Source organism: Cricetulus griseus, chromosome 2 (assembly GCF_003668045.3).
Source record: "Cricetulus griseus strain 17A/GY chromosome 2, alternate assembly CriGri-PICRH-1.0, whole genome shotgun sequence".
Lineage (NCBI taxonomy): Eukaryota > Metazoa > Chordata > Mammalia > Rodentia > Cricetidae > Cricetulus > Cricetulus griseus.
This window is the reverse complement of record NC_048595.1, coordinates 171,157,027-171,174,801: the sequence shown is the minus strand read 5'-3', so window position 1 is coordinate 171,174,801 and position 17,775 is coordinate 171,157,027. Positions and strand designations below refer to the sequence as shown.

At 45.0% G+C, this 17,775-nt stretch overlaps 1 protein-coding gene across 2 annotated transcripts in view; it reads left to right on the top strand.

Moving 5' to 3' along the window:
• Positions 1-17,775, top strand: part of Ldlrad4 (low density lipoprotein receptor class A domain containing 4) — a 353,415-nt gene that overhangs the window by 321,119 nt on the left and 14,521 nt on the right. The window contains exons 4-5 of one of the 2 annotated variants that reach the window (XM_027402672.2): positions 2,208-2,362; positions 16,890-16,943. In XM_027402672.2, coding sequence (XP_027258473.1) covers positions 2,208-2,362; positions 16,890-16,943 — 209 coding nt within the window. The remainder of the gene's footprint in view (positions 1-2,207; positions 2,363-16,889; positions 16,944-17,775) is intronic. The other variant, XM_035440083.1, reaches the window with a different exon arrangement.

The window sequence follows — 17,775 nt, the reverse complement described above, 5'->3', positions numbered from 1 at the left end:
AAGATGCACAGCTTTGCCTATTAAATTGGTGTAAGCGGCAAGGGGGCTGGAGGGATGGCTTGGCCATCAAAAGCCTGAGCTTTTGTAGAGGACCAAAGTCCACTCCTCGGCACCCACATTATTCATCTCACAGCTACCTGTCATTCCAGCTCCGGGGTATCTGGTGCACTCTCCTGACCTCCACGGGCACCTGTACTCACCGTTACATAGCCACACACACATCCAAGTCTCTGGTGATAATGAGAGAATAGGGTGCAGATAAGATTCCCTCTTCTGTGAGACACCTTAGGGTAGCCTTTCATAAAGTGTCTTTTAAACGACACCAGCTGACAATGGTTGTCCTTTGGAAATGACATCTTACTTTTAAGAAATCTTTCTTCATAGTCTACTGATACATTTACGCCAGCACCTATATATTTACACACATATTCTCTCTCTCTTTCTCTCTCTCTTTCTCTCTCTCTCTCTCTCTCTCTCTCTCTCTCTCTCTCTCCATTCTTTTTCCCTCCTTCCCTCTCCTTGCCCCCCACAATGTTTTGGTCATAATTAAATGGAGGAGAAGGTATTTGTTTAGTAGGCATACACACCAGTGATTCAATGTCTCACCAGAAAGGCATGGGGTGGTTACAAGCAGGAGGGGCTGTGGGGCCTCAGCAGAATTTGACTGTTCCCTTCCATAGTGTTTAATTTTTAAATTTTCTGTAATAAAATCCTCTTCAGATGAAATTCTCCTATACAGAAAGGCCTGTAGGATTATGAACATATGACTTGATGTTCTTCGCTGCATCTCCACAGCCTTCCACATGAGGAAAGGTTAATTTAGGAAGAGCCATCAAGTGAAGGCTTAACCAAAGGTCCATGTGCTGTCTTACTGTTGTCCTTGTTTCCTTTTCCCTCCATGTCTGAACTCTAGTAAATGCTAGGGAACAATGGAACCTGGAGGGCAGTTTGTGAGGATTCTGTTATTTCTCTGAAGAATAAGAAGTTGATCACACAGGGCGTTCTCTGCAGCCTGCGTAGGCCTGCAGTTATTCTCATTGTCCTCTTCAGCCTGCGTAGGCATGTCTTACCAGCACTTGCTCTCCTCAGGGAAGTCCTGCTTGGAGCTGTGTGTTTGAGCACCTTCTCAGGGCCTGGGTATGTTCCTGTTGAAGCCACTTAACTACCTGCCAGGTACCACCATGTGCTAGACACTGAAAATGCAGTGTAAGCCACAACAGACTTGTGTTCATAGCTTCATGAAAATCGCTGGATGTACACTCAGCTGGATATCGGGTCAGAAATGCTGAACCGGGGAGAGGCAGGACTCCAGACGTGTGTGTGTGTGTGTGTGTGTGTGTGTGTGTGTGTGTGTGTGTGTGTGTGTGTGTGTCATAGTAATGACTGAGGGAAGTCATTTGTAATGTTAGTGCTAGAGACCTACCTTAACCTTACCACTCAGACGATATGTTTTCTAAGTCACTTACAAAGGCAAATCCTCCCAGGACCAGAAACTTGAAGTTGGTCTCTTAATATTTATGTTCCCTTTAATGCACACTCCTGTGCTGAGCTCTGAGAAATTTTACTCTGCCAGGGAGATGGATTCATTTTCTTGAGCCGGTATATAGATGCAGCCTCAGTTCGGAGAGACTTCCTCAACTCTCCTGGAGTAGAGAGATAGATGGTGGGTGTTGCCTGACAGGAAGGGAGTTGAGACCGTCTGAGCTGTCCTGAGGTTGGCCCAGTGTGCACAGGTGCCCATTTCGCAGCTGTCTGTGGTGAGCTCATTGGGCTGACCTTGAACTCCATTGTGTCAGTGAGGAAAGTTGTAGACCAAACCCTGGAGGTCTGGTAGGGCCAGCAAAAGATTTTCGTAAGGCTTTAAGTTTGAAGATCAGGTCTTAGAATATCACCAAGCTGAGCAGCAGAGATCTATGGGATAGGGCCCTCGCAGAATTTCCATCTGTTCAAAAAGTTATAATACCAAAGCCCTGCAAGTGACTGAACCACAGCATCTGCAGGCGTAGCTCGGGTGTCACCCCTGGCCCAGCCACACATCAGCTTTATGACTGCATTTTCTTCTTCCCCAAAATGTAGTCATAGTTTCTGCATCCCCTATGGTGGCTGAATCTGAGAGGTCGTGACTGCCTGCAGCTGTAGGAACTGTAGAGCCAGGAAAGAATGCAGGTGCTGGGGCCATCGTTCACCATCTTTCTTCTTCCTTGCAGCGGAGTTGGAGTTCGCACAGGTCCTCATCATTGTTGTGGTGGTCACAGTGATGGTAGTGGTTGTTGTATGCCTACTGAACCACTACAAAGTCTCCACACGTTCCTTCATCAATCGTCCCAACCAGAGCCGGAGACAAGAGGACGGGCTGCAGCCGGTAAGTGTGAGCCTGGGTCCCATTCTGGCGTTGCAAACCCAGACAAGGGGATGGCAAAGGCTAGAAAGCCCGGGAGCCCGCCTGTCAGCTCACAACAGTGCAGAGGTGTCAGGGACTTTGGGTTGATAGTTAACATGGAAAAGTGTGTACATTGTATGCATAGAGCTTAGTGGATTCTCATAGCCAACACCCAGTCAGCAAAGCGGCATAAATCCCTTCAAAAGCTTGCCTAGGTCCTCCATCTGTAAAAGTCTCTTTTTGTATTGGCTATTAGCCCTAATTAGTTTTGCTAGCTGTGGCCCCTCACACTCATGCTGTCTTTCTTGTGTGTGACTTCATCCATACAGCACTAGGTTATATACAGATTTTTTGCTTGGATTTAGTCCTGAAGTTGGTCTAGGGGTTTGTAATGTCCCCATACATCACCAAATGTGTCTGAAGTTCTTGGATGTGAGTCAGCTGAAGGAGACAGTGAAATGGCAAGCAATGTGTGCCTTTTTAGATAGATGGGATGAAGTGAACTAGAGGTGTAGGATGCTATAAGCCGTCATTTGAGCTCTTTTAGTTTCTATTTTTTGCCCCAAATGTCTTCCCTCCCTTAGTAAAACAGTATGATGTATGGCTAAGCTGACCCATAACCAAACTTGGGAGGCTAGGGGATGCTGGGCGTGTTCTCAGCCTGTTTTATTTTTTTAATTCTTTTTTATTTAAATTAGAAACAATCTTATTTTACATATTAATCTCAGTTCCCTCTCCCTCCCATCCTTCCATGCCCCCCCACTGACCCCAATACCCCTCACCGACCCCCCATGCTATCCCCCTTCTGCTCCCCAGGGAAGGTGAGGCCTTCTATGGAGGAATCATCAGTCTGTCACATCATTTGGGGCAGGGCCTAGGCCATCCCCCGTGTGTCTAGTCAGCTTGTTTTATAATCTGTAATTTTGATGACTTTTAGCAAGAGACTTGGAAATAGTGCATTCAAGTGAGTTTAAATTCTTAATGCCAGTATAAGATATAGGAGCATCTAGTATTTGTCTTTCATTCTTTTCTTAGTAGCAGGAGAGACATACTTTATTGTGGACTGTTGTTTATTGGGGCCAGAGATGCCTGGCCACTGCCTAAGGAGGGGTGTCTGACTTAGGAGAGGTTGTTGTGGGTTTGGGATGTAACCATTGTCATGGGTAGTGTGGAGTGGCAGCTGTGCATGGGGATCCTCTCAACAGTACAGGGTCTTGCTTCATTGGAACCACAGAGTTGGAATCAGGGAGAGCCCAATGGCTTGTGGTCCTTGTGTGAAAAGGTCAGAGCAAGAGAAGGCTGGAAAAGTATGTGCTTCTGAATGCTGTGTTCACCTCCCACCTGAAGTTCACAGGCTGGGGCAGTGATGGTAGACACTATTTGGCCTAGCAGTTCCTCTTCCTTTTGACTTCCTGCCTTTGTCGGTCTCTACTAGTCCCCAGTTTTGCCCACCAGCTCCTCTGGGTCTGCTTGGTTGATTTCTTTATATAGCACAATGGCTTTCTGTGGCATGTCACCTGGTATCCACACCATCCACCCCTGACATTATGATGGGTCATTGTACAAAGACAGCTCAGATTTTGAAAGGGAGAACAAATTCTTCCAAAGTCCTGAGTTTAAAGAGGCTAGGAAAATCTTGTTATAGCAGCCATTTTAGAGCCATGTGGGGGCTTTGGTTTGCCTTGAAATGAGGGCTACAGATGCCAGCCACTCCTTAGCAGATGTAGTATAATTCTGTCATATTGCTATTAGCAATAGGCATCAACGCTCAGGTTGCACTGATTGCCAGGGTCACTTGGTCCTGGGTGTAAGCTCTACTCCCTAAGTTTCTTCTTCTAAAATTTACCCATTTGCCTTTCCCGTCTTTCTAGTCCCTTGCCCAGGCATCTCCCTTCGTCATCTTCTTGGACTTGCCTAGGCTGAGGGTATCATCAGCTTCCAAGTGTCCATGTCTCCACAGTGTAGACCAGCCTTGTGCTCTTTTGCCATGCAACACTGCTCTTAGGTCTTAAGTCCTAGCCATATGTATCACGGTCATGCATTTACCAGCCAAGAGGCATAACAGGAAGACCACCTGAGAGGGTAAAGAGGCAAAGGTCTCATGTGGTTTTACTTGGGAAGATGCTTCTACTTTACGTGGTGGTCTACCCTGAACTGGCCTCTATGGAAGCATGCAGGCCACAGGCCAGGAAGTGTTGGCAAGCTGACTGGCAGGACTTTCCTTTCTAGAAGTTGAGAAGGTGACTTTGAGCAGTTCTGCCAGGATGCATGTTGAGTAGCAACAAAGACCATCAGTGGCTCATGAATTTTATCTGCTGAGGTTAGTTCTGTTAGTAGATGTTTGAAAGCTGTGTGTGGAGATCTGAGTGCAGCTGCAGAGCTGAAGCCTGTAGAGAGGCATGCCTTCCACACACACGTGTTTATGAAGTGGGCATGAGAACAGTGTGGTCTTTCACTCCCAAGCTACTCTGTAGCTCTTTTTCACATTCTTCTCTGAGTTACCCAGAGCTGAGTGTCATCCCTACCCAGGGCTTATGTATTCTTTCTCTGTTAATCCCAACTGTAGACATTGCCCATTTTAGGAATGGGCTCTAGTGTATGCTTCATAAAATTCAAGGTGTTTTTCAACACTGAGACCCAGGGTGCTTGAATTCCTGAGTAGGACTATTAGCATATAGCTTATGGTTCTAGAAACAGGGAGAGAGTGGAGGAAGAAGAGGCAAACCTTCCTTCCCTCTCTCCTGCACACACCTGAGTTTCTGTCCTTTCTACTCCTCCCTAGCTCCTTCCATGGAGTATTGCTCCCTTACAAGGGCTGGAAATGGCTTCATTCCCTTCTATGTTTGACTCTCAGCTAGGGGATACTCTATAGAGGCTGGGATGGTGGTACAGTTAAGGATGCAGTGCTTCAGAGATAGTCTGATCACCCCACAGTGCACAGGGGACCCCAGAGAAACTGTCCCCTTAGTGCTCAGTGGCACCTGCCTAAGCACACTGTTGATAAGGAAGGCCACCGGCGGCGTCACAAGCATAGTTCCCCTGGCTGCTTTGATGTGTCCACAAAGAGAAGGACACATTTCCTTATATCATAGGAGACATAGCTGTTCTGAGACTCTGCATGGTAGACATTTGTCCTAGCCATTTCTACCTGCCTCTGTTCATCCCACCCATTGGCTGGATCCTATCTTAGCCAGGAGAGGAAAGTGACCAGGAAAGAAAAGCCATCTCTCATCCTACCCAACTGAGGTCAAGGTTCAGTTACCACCCTTTTGATCCTATTGAGAATACTTAGGTCTCGCCATCCCCTTGTGTTTATGAACTAGGCATGAGAACCCATTGTCTCCTCTACTTCAAGTGACTGGCCCAGTCTCTACAGCTTCTAGTTGATTTTCCAGGTTGTCTCCCTTGGCCTCTCAAGATGCTAATCTGTGTTTACCATCTTCCCGAAAAGAACTAGCAGGAGCTGGAAAGTCAGGCAGTGGAAGAGAGGATACCTTGCTCTAGTTTACATGCCTTGGCTAGCCAGGTTGCCCCTGGAAGGGATGTTAATTTGTAGAACTTGGGGCAGAGTGAAAAGCGAGGATGAATGTGTATGTCCACTGTACCTCTGTTAAGTGGTCTCATATCTGTTATCCAAGCCCTGTTCCTATGTTCCGAAGTGCTTTTGTTTAACTAGCACCCAAGTCCCAGGCTCACCTCCCCTAGCAGTGTGGGCAAGTGCCTTAGACACTTTGCTACTTGGCAGCATGTAGGTGCAGAAGGTTCCTGCCAATCTTTCAGTGGGGAACCTCTCCCTGTGCTGAGCCTGAGTGTTTCAGTGATTTTTAATGTTTGGGGTCTTTTGTCTGCTTATTACTGATCCATGTGAAGTCTTTAGTGTGGTTGTGATGTTGTGTTAATCTTAAACTGTTTGAAAGAGAGCTTTAGAGGGCATCTTGCTTTGATCAAAAGAAAAAGCCAGAATGAAGTAATTTGCCCTAGTTAGAGTCAGTTTGACAGCCTAGAGTCAGTCATCTGAGGGGAAAGCCTGGACTGAGGAGTTGATAAAATTTGTCCTGGAGTGGGGGGTACTGTCTTGATTATTGATGCAGGAGGGCCCAGCCCATGGTGGGTGGTACCATTCCTAGGAAGGTGGTCCTGGGTTGTATGAGAACACTGAGTGTGAGAGTGAGTGAGTGAGTGAGCAACAGCATTTCTCCAAGCTTTGAGCTCCTACTTGAGCTCCTGCCTGAGCTCCTGCCCTATTTTGCTTCTCTCAGTGACAGCTCAGCTCGTGTCTTGGAAGCGTAAGGCAAATAACTCCTTTCCTTCCTCTACTTCCTTTGGGTCAGAGTGCTTTTTATCCCAGCAGTAGAAATCATACAAGAACATTCATAGAACAGGATCTCAAAAGCTTGGCTGGCCTTGGGGATTGGGTCAGTCCTATGAAAAGACACTTGTATCCCAGCTGCTCTTTGACTGCGAGTTCTTCCTCTAGCCAGTACAGTCTTGAGGAACTTTGCAGAGTATGCTGCTCTGCCCCTACCTCCGCTGCTATCCTTTCTCACATTGCCAGTAACAACCCCCTACCCCGTCATTCTTTGATTAGGAAATGCAGGTTTGAAGTGTGAGAGGGCTCTGTGTACCTGAGGCATGTCACCCAGGGATCCCTCTGAAATATGTGTGCCAGGACTGACCAGTGAAAGTCACTGAACAAAAATGAAAAAAGAGTACCTCAGGCCTACATTAAAGGAAAAGTAGAAGCTCATATGATGACCAGCAGAAGGAGATGTATTTGTGACATAAATCCTTTTGTTTTCTTGAGGCACTCTCTACTTGTTTATCAGTGCCTTGTTTCCATGGCTTAGAGCTTTGAGATCATCTAGAATTCTTTCCTTTATCTTAAATTACCAAATAATGGAAAAATAATAAAAGGGCCTAGGTGTTCTAGACCCAACTCTAATGGATATTTGCCAGAAAGGCTTAGGCCAGTGGTTCTTAGCCTCCCTAATACTGCAACCTTTTAATACAGTTCCTCATGTTGTGGTGACCCCCAACCATAAAATTATTATTATTGCTATTTCATAACTGTAATTTTGCTACCATTATGAATCGTAATGTAAATATCTGATATGCAGGATGTCTGATATACAACCCCCGAAAGGGGTAGAGACCCGCAAGTTGGGAACCACTGATCTAGGCTTTTCCTACTGGAGAGGTCTGAGAAGTCCTTTCTGACAGTAGCACCCCAGCCAGGTGGGTCCTGCCGATCCCATCTGGACAGCCCAGGGTTTGTGGCCAGTGGGCATGCAGAGGTGGCTGGTCCCTGAGCAGGACTGAAAGGGAAAGAGTTTTCCTCAGTGTGAATTGCGTGAGGTAGTAGACACTGAGTCACTTTTGACTTGTAAAAGCAGACGTTTCAATTTAAAAGTTAATGAAGAGTCACGGCAGGCATTTCTTCATTACCAGCTGCTACAGGGACTCATCAGTTGTGCAGAGCCAGGTGTCTGGGCTGCCCACAGAGACTCTGCACCAGCCACTTGGGAAAGACAAGCATTTGTCTACCAGTCCACGGGAGACTCAAGGCCATCTCATTTGTCCCCCTGGATGTTGGGAAAGAAAAACAGGCCTCTGTGGTTGTTTGGGCTCCTCAGACCCAGAGTGCCTGTCTATACTCTGAAGAAATTATTGATGTGACCTGGAACATGACCAGTGCCTGTCACTTGCCCCTCTGACAAAAGTTGACCTGACTGCTAAGAATTGGGGGATATCCTCCCAATTTTGGAACTTACATCTTCTCTAGCATATTGGGCCACAGAGCAGAAGTGCCAGGAGATGGGCCAATGTACACTTGTGGTTGTAATCCTATTTTTCGTTTGGGATCCTCAGCCCCAATTCAATGCCATTGTTACCTACTGGTTTGCAGCTTTTGGTAGGTGGTGGGAAGGGTTTAAAGTATTTTAAAAGATTTATTTTTACTTCTGTGTATGAGTATTTGCCTGCATGTTATGTATGCCTGTGCATGTCTGGTGCCAATGGAGGTCAGAAGAGAGTGTGTCAGGTTCCTTGGAACTGGAGTCATGGATGGTTGTGAACCATCATGTGGGTGCTGGAAACTGAACCCTGTTCCTCTGCAAGAGCATCAAGTGCTCTGAATTACTGAGTCAACTCTCCAGGCCCTCACCTCTCATTTATTTACAGGATCTACTCTGTAATCCAGCCTGGTCTTGAACTCACAACCCCTGCCTCAACCTCCCAAGTATTGGACTCAGGCGTGAGTCACCACAACTGGCATGGGAGTTATTTTTAAAGAAAACATTGTTTAGCACTTGGGACTCAAAGCACAGGGAGAAAACAAAATAAAATTAGGAGGGTTCTGGTTTCCAGAAAATAAAACACAACAGCAAACAAACAGGGGAAAATGCCACTGTAAAAGTAAAGACGACTTGTGCCCATTGAGGAGTGAAGTGTGTGTCAGAGAGAACAAAGAGTGGCATGTCCTGTGACTGGCCTGGCAGGCCATTTAGTCATCTCCCTGGGACAGGGCCTTTCCCCTCCTGTGGCTAAAGCCTGTGACTGAGAACAAAGACTTGACTGTGGGTTCCCTAGCTGTCTACAGCCCTAGCTGTCTACAGTACTAGCAGAGGCCTTAGAAGTAAAGGTGGCTGGAGGACAGCAGTTCTGGGCAGCAGATAACAAGCCTGGATCCTTCTGAAAACACTGGGGCTCAGCAGTCACTGGTGGCTGTACCTCCCAGGACATGCTAAACGTGGCAGGTGCCTTTCTCAGCCTTGCTTGTGCCTTCAACATCCCTTTCCAGGCAAAGGCTTTGAGATGGGCTCCATACCCATAGGGATATTGGAGACTACAGACCATGCTCTGATCCAGGGAAGGGAGTAGGGAGTTGGTGGGCTGGCTATTACATTTGTTTTCTTCCCAAGTAACTAAAGAGTGCCTAGATCTTTTAATGTCTACCTACTAAAACTGTGTTTAGAAAAGTATTTGTAAAATGATGGAAAAACTATTCTCAGTAGGGTCTTTGCTAAATGATGCCATCGTCACAGTCCTGTTTCTGACACTCTGGACTAAAAATAAGTGTGGCAGAGGATTGTCTGGCAGAGTTGATGGGATGGAAGATGATGTCATGGGCGGGCTTTCTTGTCAGTGATATCCTTGCACCCTTAAATCAGACAGACTTGTCCGTAGTGTCCAGTCACTATTATCCACTATTTCATAAGATGCAGAAAACCACATCTCTAAGTGCCGAGCAGACAGTCGGGGCGGGGCGGTGTTTATCCTGATACTCTCAACACTGGCTTCCTGTTGCCAGTTACACTGTCTGTGTCTCTGCCTTGGCAGGAAGAACTTCAGCTGTCAGGTGGTCACTGAAAGGGTTTTACTCATTGATATATCTGTCTGAAGCCCTAGAAGACAGATTATTGCAAAATCAGAATGTATCCATCACTTCAAGTGTGGGAAGAAACGAGAATCTGGAGAGAATGCAGCCAATTCCCATCTGAAGCAGCATCTATGGACATTCTTAATAGCCAAGTTCATCTTTAAAGTTACGTGACTCACATGGTCCTCTTAATACCACCACAGCTCATAATTTAGAATTACCTTCAGGGATTACAGGTCCTTGGTTTTCATATCAAGGAAAACTCTTTCTTTTTCATGATGGCAAGTCTTCATTTTTTTTTTTCTATTTACTTCCTGAGGGTAGATTTGAGCTTTGGTAGCATCCAAAATCCATTTAGAGTGAAATTCTGTGGATGACTGAGTGATGTAGCAGTTAGGGTAGCAGGTTGGTGCAAAGCCATGTGACTGGGGAAATGGATGCTAGCCAACTCACAAACCAAGCTACACCAAGATCAGAAAGGACCCACAACAAACTGATGCTGCTTCTGGGAGGCGATGTAGACAGTGGCACCTTAGCTGCATGCTTAGAACTGTTAAAGTTTTGTTTAAATTAGAAATGAAGAAGAGAGGCAGATGAGACATAAGATTAAGAGACATATTACACATATTAATTGATTTATTATAGGCCCGGCAGAGTAAAGACACTGAGAAGAGGAACAGGGTTAATGGCTGATCGCCCTGGCCGGTCACCATAGAGAGGCAGAGAGAAGAGAAGAGCAGAAGCAGAGAGAAGAGTAGAGAGTGTAGAGAGAGAAGTGTAAATGTGCAGAGTCTGTGTTTTAAAGGGGTCCTCTGCACCTGTGTGCAGACTCAGTTCCCATGGAACCCTGGACTGACCAGGGTACTGCCTGTTCCGCCAGGTAACAGGGACAGGCCCGCATAATGCCTGAACCTTTCAATACCATCTTTACTTATTGTTTAAAAAGGTGGGGCCACGTTGGGTGCCAATGCTAAAATTTTTGCTTAAATTAGAAGTAAAGAAGACAAGAGGCGGATGAGACATAAGATTAAGAGACATATTATTTTAGGCCCAGCAGAGTAGGGAGACTAAGAGAAAAGAAGAACATAGCTAATGGCTGATCGTCATGGCCGGTCACCATAGAGAGGCAGAGAGAGCAAAAGAATAAAGGAGAATGTAGGGAGTAGAGAGAGGGTGTAGAGAGAGAAGTGTAGAGAGAACGTGAATGGGCAGGGATCTGTCTTTTAAAGGGGTCCTCTGCACCTGCCTGTTCCACCAGGTAGCAGGGGCAGGCCAACATAATGCCTGAACCTTTCAAGAACTCCCATGATGAGATGCTGGAGAGATGGCTCAGTGGTTACCTGGTGCTCTTCCAGGACCTGAGTTCTGTTGCCAGCACTCATGTTGAATGCCTCAAAGCTGCCTGTAACTCTACCTTCTGGAGATCTGATGCCCTTCTCAGGCACCTGCTTACCTGCATGCACAGGGCCTACACCTCCCCCAGCACACAGACTCATAAATAAAAGTAAAAAAGAAATCTGAAACCAAACCTACCCTGATGTGTACATGGTGAATTCTAGACCATCCCACGTTCTACACCAAGACCCTGTCTTTTAAAAATTAAAAATCTTTTTATGTAACAAGAGATGATGGTAAATCTGATCATCCTTCAATTCTATTTGAGAATGGTTTGTATTGGTGCAAAAATATGTAAAAATAACATGTTAAAAATAACTTATGAATATTTAAAGTTTTACTTTTTATTATAGGCAGGGTCATATGCCACAGCACATGCGTGGAAGTCAGAGGACAATTCTCAGGATGGGTTCTCTCCTTCCACTGTGTGTTTCAGGGGTCGAATTCAGGCCCTCAGACTTGCACAGCAAACCTATTTACACACTGAGCCACTTCAGGCCCCAAACATTGAATAAACCAAATTTTAGTAACCTTTTAAGTTTATAAGGCATTCATATTAATCAAATGGTATTTTTTCCTTGGTATGTTTATAGCAAAGGTTTCAAAGTTTTCTGAATTATTCTGAAATTCTGGGTGGCCTTTACTGGAGAGCTTCCACTCCAGGGCTGGTTTCTGGCTAGACATTAAACCCTTGCCAACTCTCTGCCATGAGTAAAGCATTCCTTGTGAGCAGAGAAAGGACTGATCTGGTAGCAGGATGGTGCCAGCCAAGACTGCAAAGTCTTCCTGTCCTCTGAGCTATCTTAGTTGTGGCTGGCTTTTATTTGAGCATGTTCACTACACACATACATACACACAAACACAGACACACATACAGACACACAGACACACACACACACACAGACACACACACACACACACACACTCACACAGACACATACACACAGACAGACACAGACAGACAGACAGACACACACACAGACACAGACACACACACACACACACATATGCCACCCCTGCCTCTCCCTGCTCAGGGAAGTACCTGGGGGCTTCTTTTCTCAATACACTGCATTATTCTACAAATGGACAGGATTCCTATTCTCTCCTTCCCAGCAGATCTTCCTGGAAGATTTGTCTGTCTCTTAAGGGATGTGCCCTAGATTGAGTAGAGTTAGGAGTCTGATGAAAGATGGCCAGGGAGGAATAAAGGGGGATGTGTGGCTGCCAGTGGCTGTGTGGCCGCACAGTGGCACTGACTTTATTTCTAAGCTGTTACTGCCACCTAGTGTGGAAAAGATAGTATGTTTGTATATGGATGGTAGAAAGAAAGTCAGGATGTTGCTGAATATCTGAAAAACCACTTCTACCTCTATTTTGAAATTATCCCCATGGAGAAAATAGAAAAATAGATGTACAATGATTTGAAGCCACAGGAGTACACAGGTCACTGACAGAAGTCTGGAGATGAAGCCAGTATGCTAAGCAGTGGGCTCACTGCTTGGAGAGTTTAGCTGAAAGCAAAGGTGCAAGGAAGTCCAAGCTATGAGGACATCCTCACAGGTGATCACAGTCCACATGGACACAAGCAGCAGACTCTGGCCCACATTTGTCAGCAAGTCATAATTACAGACTGTCTTCTCTTGATTCAAAACATTATTCAAGATACATAGAAATGAAGGGGATTGCAAGGGATGATGGATAACCATATATTAACAAATTAGACAATCTAGATAAAGACAAATGGTTAAAAACACCTTACTAAAAGTGACTTGAGAAGAAACAGAAATCTGAACATGCCTTTAACTAGTGAGGGGTTTGAACAGATGAGTAAAATAACATCCTATTATATTTGCCTAATGTATTTGAGTACTTGGTTCCTATCTGGTGGCATTGTTCCAGAATAGGTGAGATCTAGATGGAAGAAGTGGATTACTAGGTTTTTCTTGAATGTTAGTAGCCTAGACCTGCTTCTGGCCCTTCTCTGAGTTTCCTAGGTATGAGCCAGCTCCCACTACTATAGGCATGGACTGATCCTGTTGTCATAGCAGCCCTGCTATGGTAGATGCTTCCCCTTACACTATGAGACAAAAATACCTTTTTCCTCCCATAATTTGCTTTACCCGAGAAGAGTAACTAATACACTTCTGTGGTGGCTAATTTTATGTCAATTTGACACATGCTGGAGTCATTTGGGAAGAGCGTACCTCAATTGAGAAAATGGCCCCAATCAGACTGACCTTCGGGCAAGCCTGTGGTGCATTTCCTTGACTAATGATTGATTTGGGGGAGCCCAGCTCGCTGTGAGCAGTGCCGCCCCTGACTGGTGGTGCTGGATGTACAAGAAAGCAGGCTGAGTGAGACACGATGGGCAAGCCAATAAGAAGCACTTCTCCATGTCCTCCGGATCAAGTTGCTGCCTCTGGGCTCCTGCCCTGACTGTGTGCCTTCCCTTCCCTCAGTGATAGACTGTGATGTGGAACTGTAAGCTGAAATAACCCTTTTTCTCCCAAGAAACTCTTAAGATACCTCCCTAACCATGGAAGTTCAGCTGGCTGAAATGTGGAGCCTACAGAATGAGTTGATACTTCTCCTCAAATCTTTCCCAAGAACTAAGATGGGGAAGTCTCTTGACTCATTTTAAGAGGCCAGGATTCCCAGCACCAAGGACAAAGAAGATGGAAAAGCCACAACCCAGTATCCTTTATGGATATTGACATAAAAGTCTTTAATAAAATGACAGAAACTTGATTTCAGCATTATTTCAAAAGAATGATAAACAATGGCCAAAGGAGATATATTTCTGGAATGTATGGCTGGCTCAGAATATAAAAATAAGTCAACATTATTCACCTCATTAACAGAATGAAGAGATAGGGACGAACACACGTGATTAGGAAGTCAGTGCAGGCACTCAAGCAAGGTAGGAACCTGGAGGCAGGAGATGATGCAGAGGCCCCGGAGGAAGCTGTTTTCTGGCTTCTTCCTCATGGTTTGCTCAACCTGCTTTTTCATAGCATCTGGAGTTGGCCCCACCCACAATGGGCTGTACCTGCTCACATCAATCACTAATTGTGAAATGCCTTTTAGGCTTGCCTACAGCCTGATCTTATGGAGACGGTTTCTCACTTGAGGTTCCATCCTCTCAGAAGACTCTAGCTTGTGTCAAGCTGACAGTACTAGTTGGCACAGGTTCCCAGTGGGAAAGGATGAAGGAAGATTACCTGTTAGCAGGTGGCAAGATCTTAGGAGCCTAACAAAACAAAGAGAAAAGTGTTATAATAAACAAGAGCCAGCAAAGTAGCAAGCTACAAAATCACTGCTCAGAAATCAGCTGCATTTCTTAAAAGTAACATTTCCATTTACAATAGACTTAAAAATAGTTCAAAGTAAAGTTAAATGAAAAGACTAAAGACTTACTCATCAGAAACCATAAAATACTGCCAAAAACTTGAAGACACAAAATGGAAAGACATCCTATATACATGAATAAAATATTGACATCTTAATATTTTTAGAAAGTCATTACTGTCCACAGATACCTACAAACCAGTGATGCTTTTTTGCTGAATTTTTTTTAAAAAATTCACCCAACAACTTCTATGATATCCCTTGGGACCATCAATAGCTAATGTGTTAATATGAGTGCAGGCAGGAATGCCTAAATGGGGAGACACCATGGTGTTCTCCGTGTTAGACAGGCCATATCTCCAGATATAAAGGGGGACTTGTTTGCAGAGGGTAAGGCAGGGTGAACAGAGGAGAAGTCTAGACAAGATTCTGAGGAATCAGCCTTCTATCTGAATGTGACTAGGCACCTGCGGAGGTGCACAGAGTGGTGGCCCCAGGGAGTGACTACACTAAGTAATCCCAGTGCAGCATTTCCAGGAGCACCTGGAAGGTGTGACAAGCCAAGGAAAGTGGGATGTCCGAGAGGCTGCTGGGAGCCCCTGCAAGCACTTTTGCTCGATCTTTCCATTTTGAGGGAAATGGAGCCACTAGGAATAATCATTGCCATTGAGACAATGTGATCCCCTCACTCCTGGGTTCTTGATGGTGCCGTGGGAGAGAAGAGTGGTGATAGTGCCTGATGGCAGGATAGTGAGAGAATCTCAGAAATACCAGTAGACTTGCTTTCTGGAGTCTGGTACTAGTCACCAGATGGTCAGCAAGCAGGAGTTTGAGAGGTAATGCTACAACTCTGATGTACTTGGGAAGGGATCAGTCATGCCATTTGATATAAGTTTGGTCCTTCACCCGTTGCCAGGCACAGGCTGTAATGGTTCATTGCATAATTTTATCGTCCAGACCCTTATGCCTACACTTCCTCTGAACAGCTGGGGCAGCTGATATTTTTGCTACTGAGTCCATGATGTCCTGTTGAGTATCTTAGGAATGGGTTGTATAAAACAATGTGTTTAGCAACAAAGTGAGTATTTCTATTATAATGCTGGCCACAGTGTGGGCTTGCACCTGGGGGCCTGGGTGTTTCACTGTGGACTTTGCAGTTTGGGGAAGATCGGGTATCCCCAGAGGTCAAATATACATATTCCCAGAAGTCTAAAAGTGCAGATGTCTCCTTGTTCAGCAGATCTTACTGTGACACTAACGATGCTAATGGCCCAGGAGATCTTTACAAATAGCTAACGATCTGAACTCAAAAGGCATGTCACTGTGGAGTGATGTAAACAAGTTTATTGTGGGGGGAATGGCTGCCCCAATAATGTAGTTATTCGCTTGTCACCTTGGTAGTCTAGCCAAACCATTTTTAAAATTTTCATTTGTGAGTCGGACAGTGGTGGCACATGTTTTAATCCCAGCACTCAGTAGACAGAGGCAGGTGGATTGCTGTGAGTTGGAGGCCAGCCTGGTCTACAAAGCGAGTTCTAGGACAGCCAGGGCTGTTACACAGAGAAACCCTGTTTCAAAAAACAATTTTTTCCAGTTCTGTATGTTTTTCTGTGTGTATAGTATGTATGCAGGTTTGTTTATGTGCCCTGGTGCATGTGTGGAGGTCAGAGAATAATGTCTAGGTGTCATCTCTCTCTTGCTACCATTTGTGTGCTGGGGACCAGATTCGGATCCTCAAGCTTGACAGAAAATGCTGTGTTATCTTGCTGGTTCTTGCCAAACATTTCTTGAGAAGACAGCTGCTAGTTATCAAATTATATGTGTGAATATTCCAGCTGAAGAATAAACTCAATAGACTTCAGAAGGTCATCCAGGCTTTGGAAATTTCTACCGGTGTTGAGAACTGACCTGCATGTGGGTAATGCCTCTGTGGCAGCCATGGACTTCAGGTTATGGTAATGAGGGGTATGGTGGCATCATGGTTCTGGTGGGCCATGATGGTGCATTCTTTTGGGGAGGCCTCTCACAGCTTTTCTAGCCCAGGGGCTCTCCAAGTATAGACACTGACTGAGTACAGTTAGATGGCCATTTGAAGCACATGGTTACATGAACCAGTATTTGACTTCAAATCCATTACATCCAGAATCTAAGCTTTCCATTTTTTTTTTCTGTTGGGTTACAACCTTCCTCTTAGATTTGAGGCATGCCAGCATATCAGTGCTTTCCTGCTCCATGCTTTGGACAAGTCAGCCATTGTCCAAAGGGCAAAGTGATTCTTGTTTCAAATACTTGGGTTGGAAGTTTTTTTGGGGGGATACTGCTGCTATTCTATGAAACAAATGATTTTCTTATCTCTTGTCCCTCACTTTTTTTCTCCTCCACCTCCAGGAAGGGTGTCTGTGGCCTTCTGACAGCTCCGTGCAGCGGCCAGGGGCTTCAGAGGTAAGGTGGAGGCTGTGGGAGAAACCATGGCCACATCCTTGAATTTGAAATTAACTATAGGATGAAGTCATTGTTTGTTTAAGAGGGCCAAGAAGGGATTCCCCCTTAGAGAGTCATGTGTCCAAGCTCTATGCAGAGAATAGGTTGAAAATTGATGAACACTGGACTATCTTAGAGCTACCAACTGAACTTTGTAAGTGTTAGGCATAGTTTGTACATAGTTTGAAATAGCATGGATTCTTCTCACATGTCCGATTTAATAAAAAAAAATTGAGGCAGGGTCTGTATATGTAGCCCTGGTTGGCCTGAAACTTGCTATGTGGATTAGGCCAGCCTTGAACTCAGAGATCCATCAGCTTCTGCCTCCCAAGCAGGGGTTAAAGGCATGTCCCATAATGCTCATCAGTTATCGGAATTTTTAAAGTATTTCTATATAAATGTAAAAATAACAAAACTTAGATGTAAAAGATCATGAGACAATGAAATTTGTGGAGCTCATTGTAGGTATTGGCAGTCAAACTAAACCAAAACTCTCTCAGAACTTCCCAATATTCACCTGTAGAAAAAATAAAGAAGGCATGGTGGTTGCCCTTCTGGCCTCTAGAACTCTGTGGCCTACACAGAATCCCATCTTGGTCTTTTTTAATGCAACTAAGAATAGGAGTAAAATGCAGATATAAGATGGATTTATTTAACATATGACTAGCTCAGAGAGAGTGTTCACTAGAGTTGGGTTTGGAATAAACTTTAGGATTAAGACATTGTCTAACTTTTATTAAGAGGGTCAATAGAGAATTTTTTTTTACTTAGAATTATTCGAGTTCTCATGTTG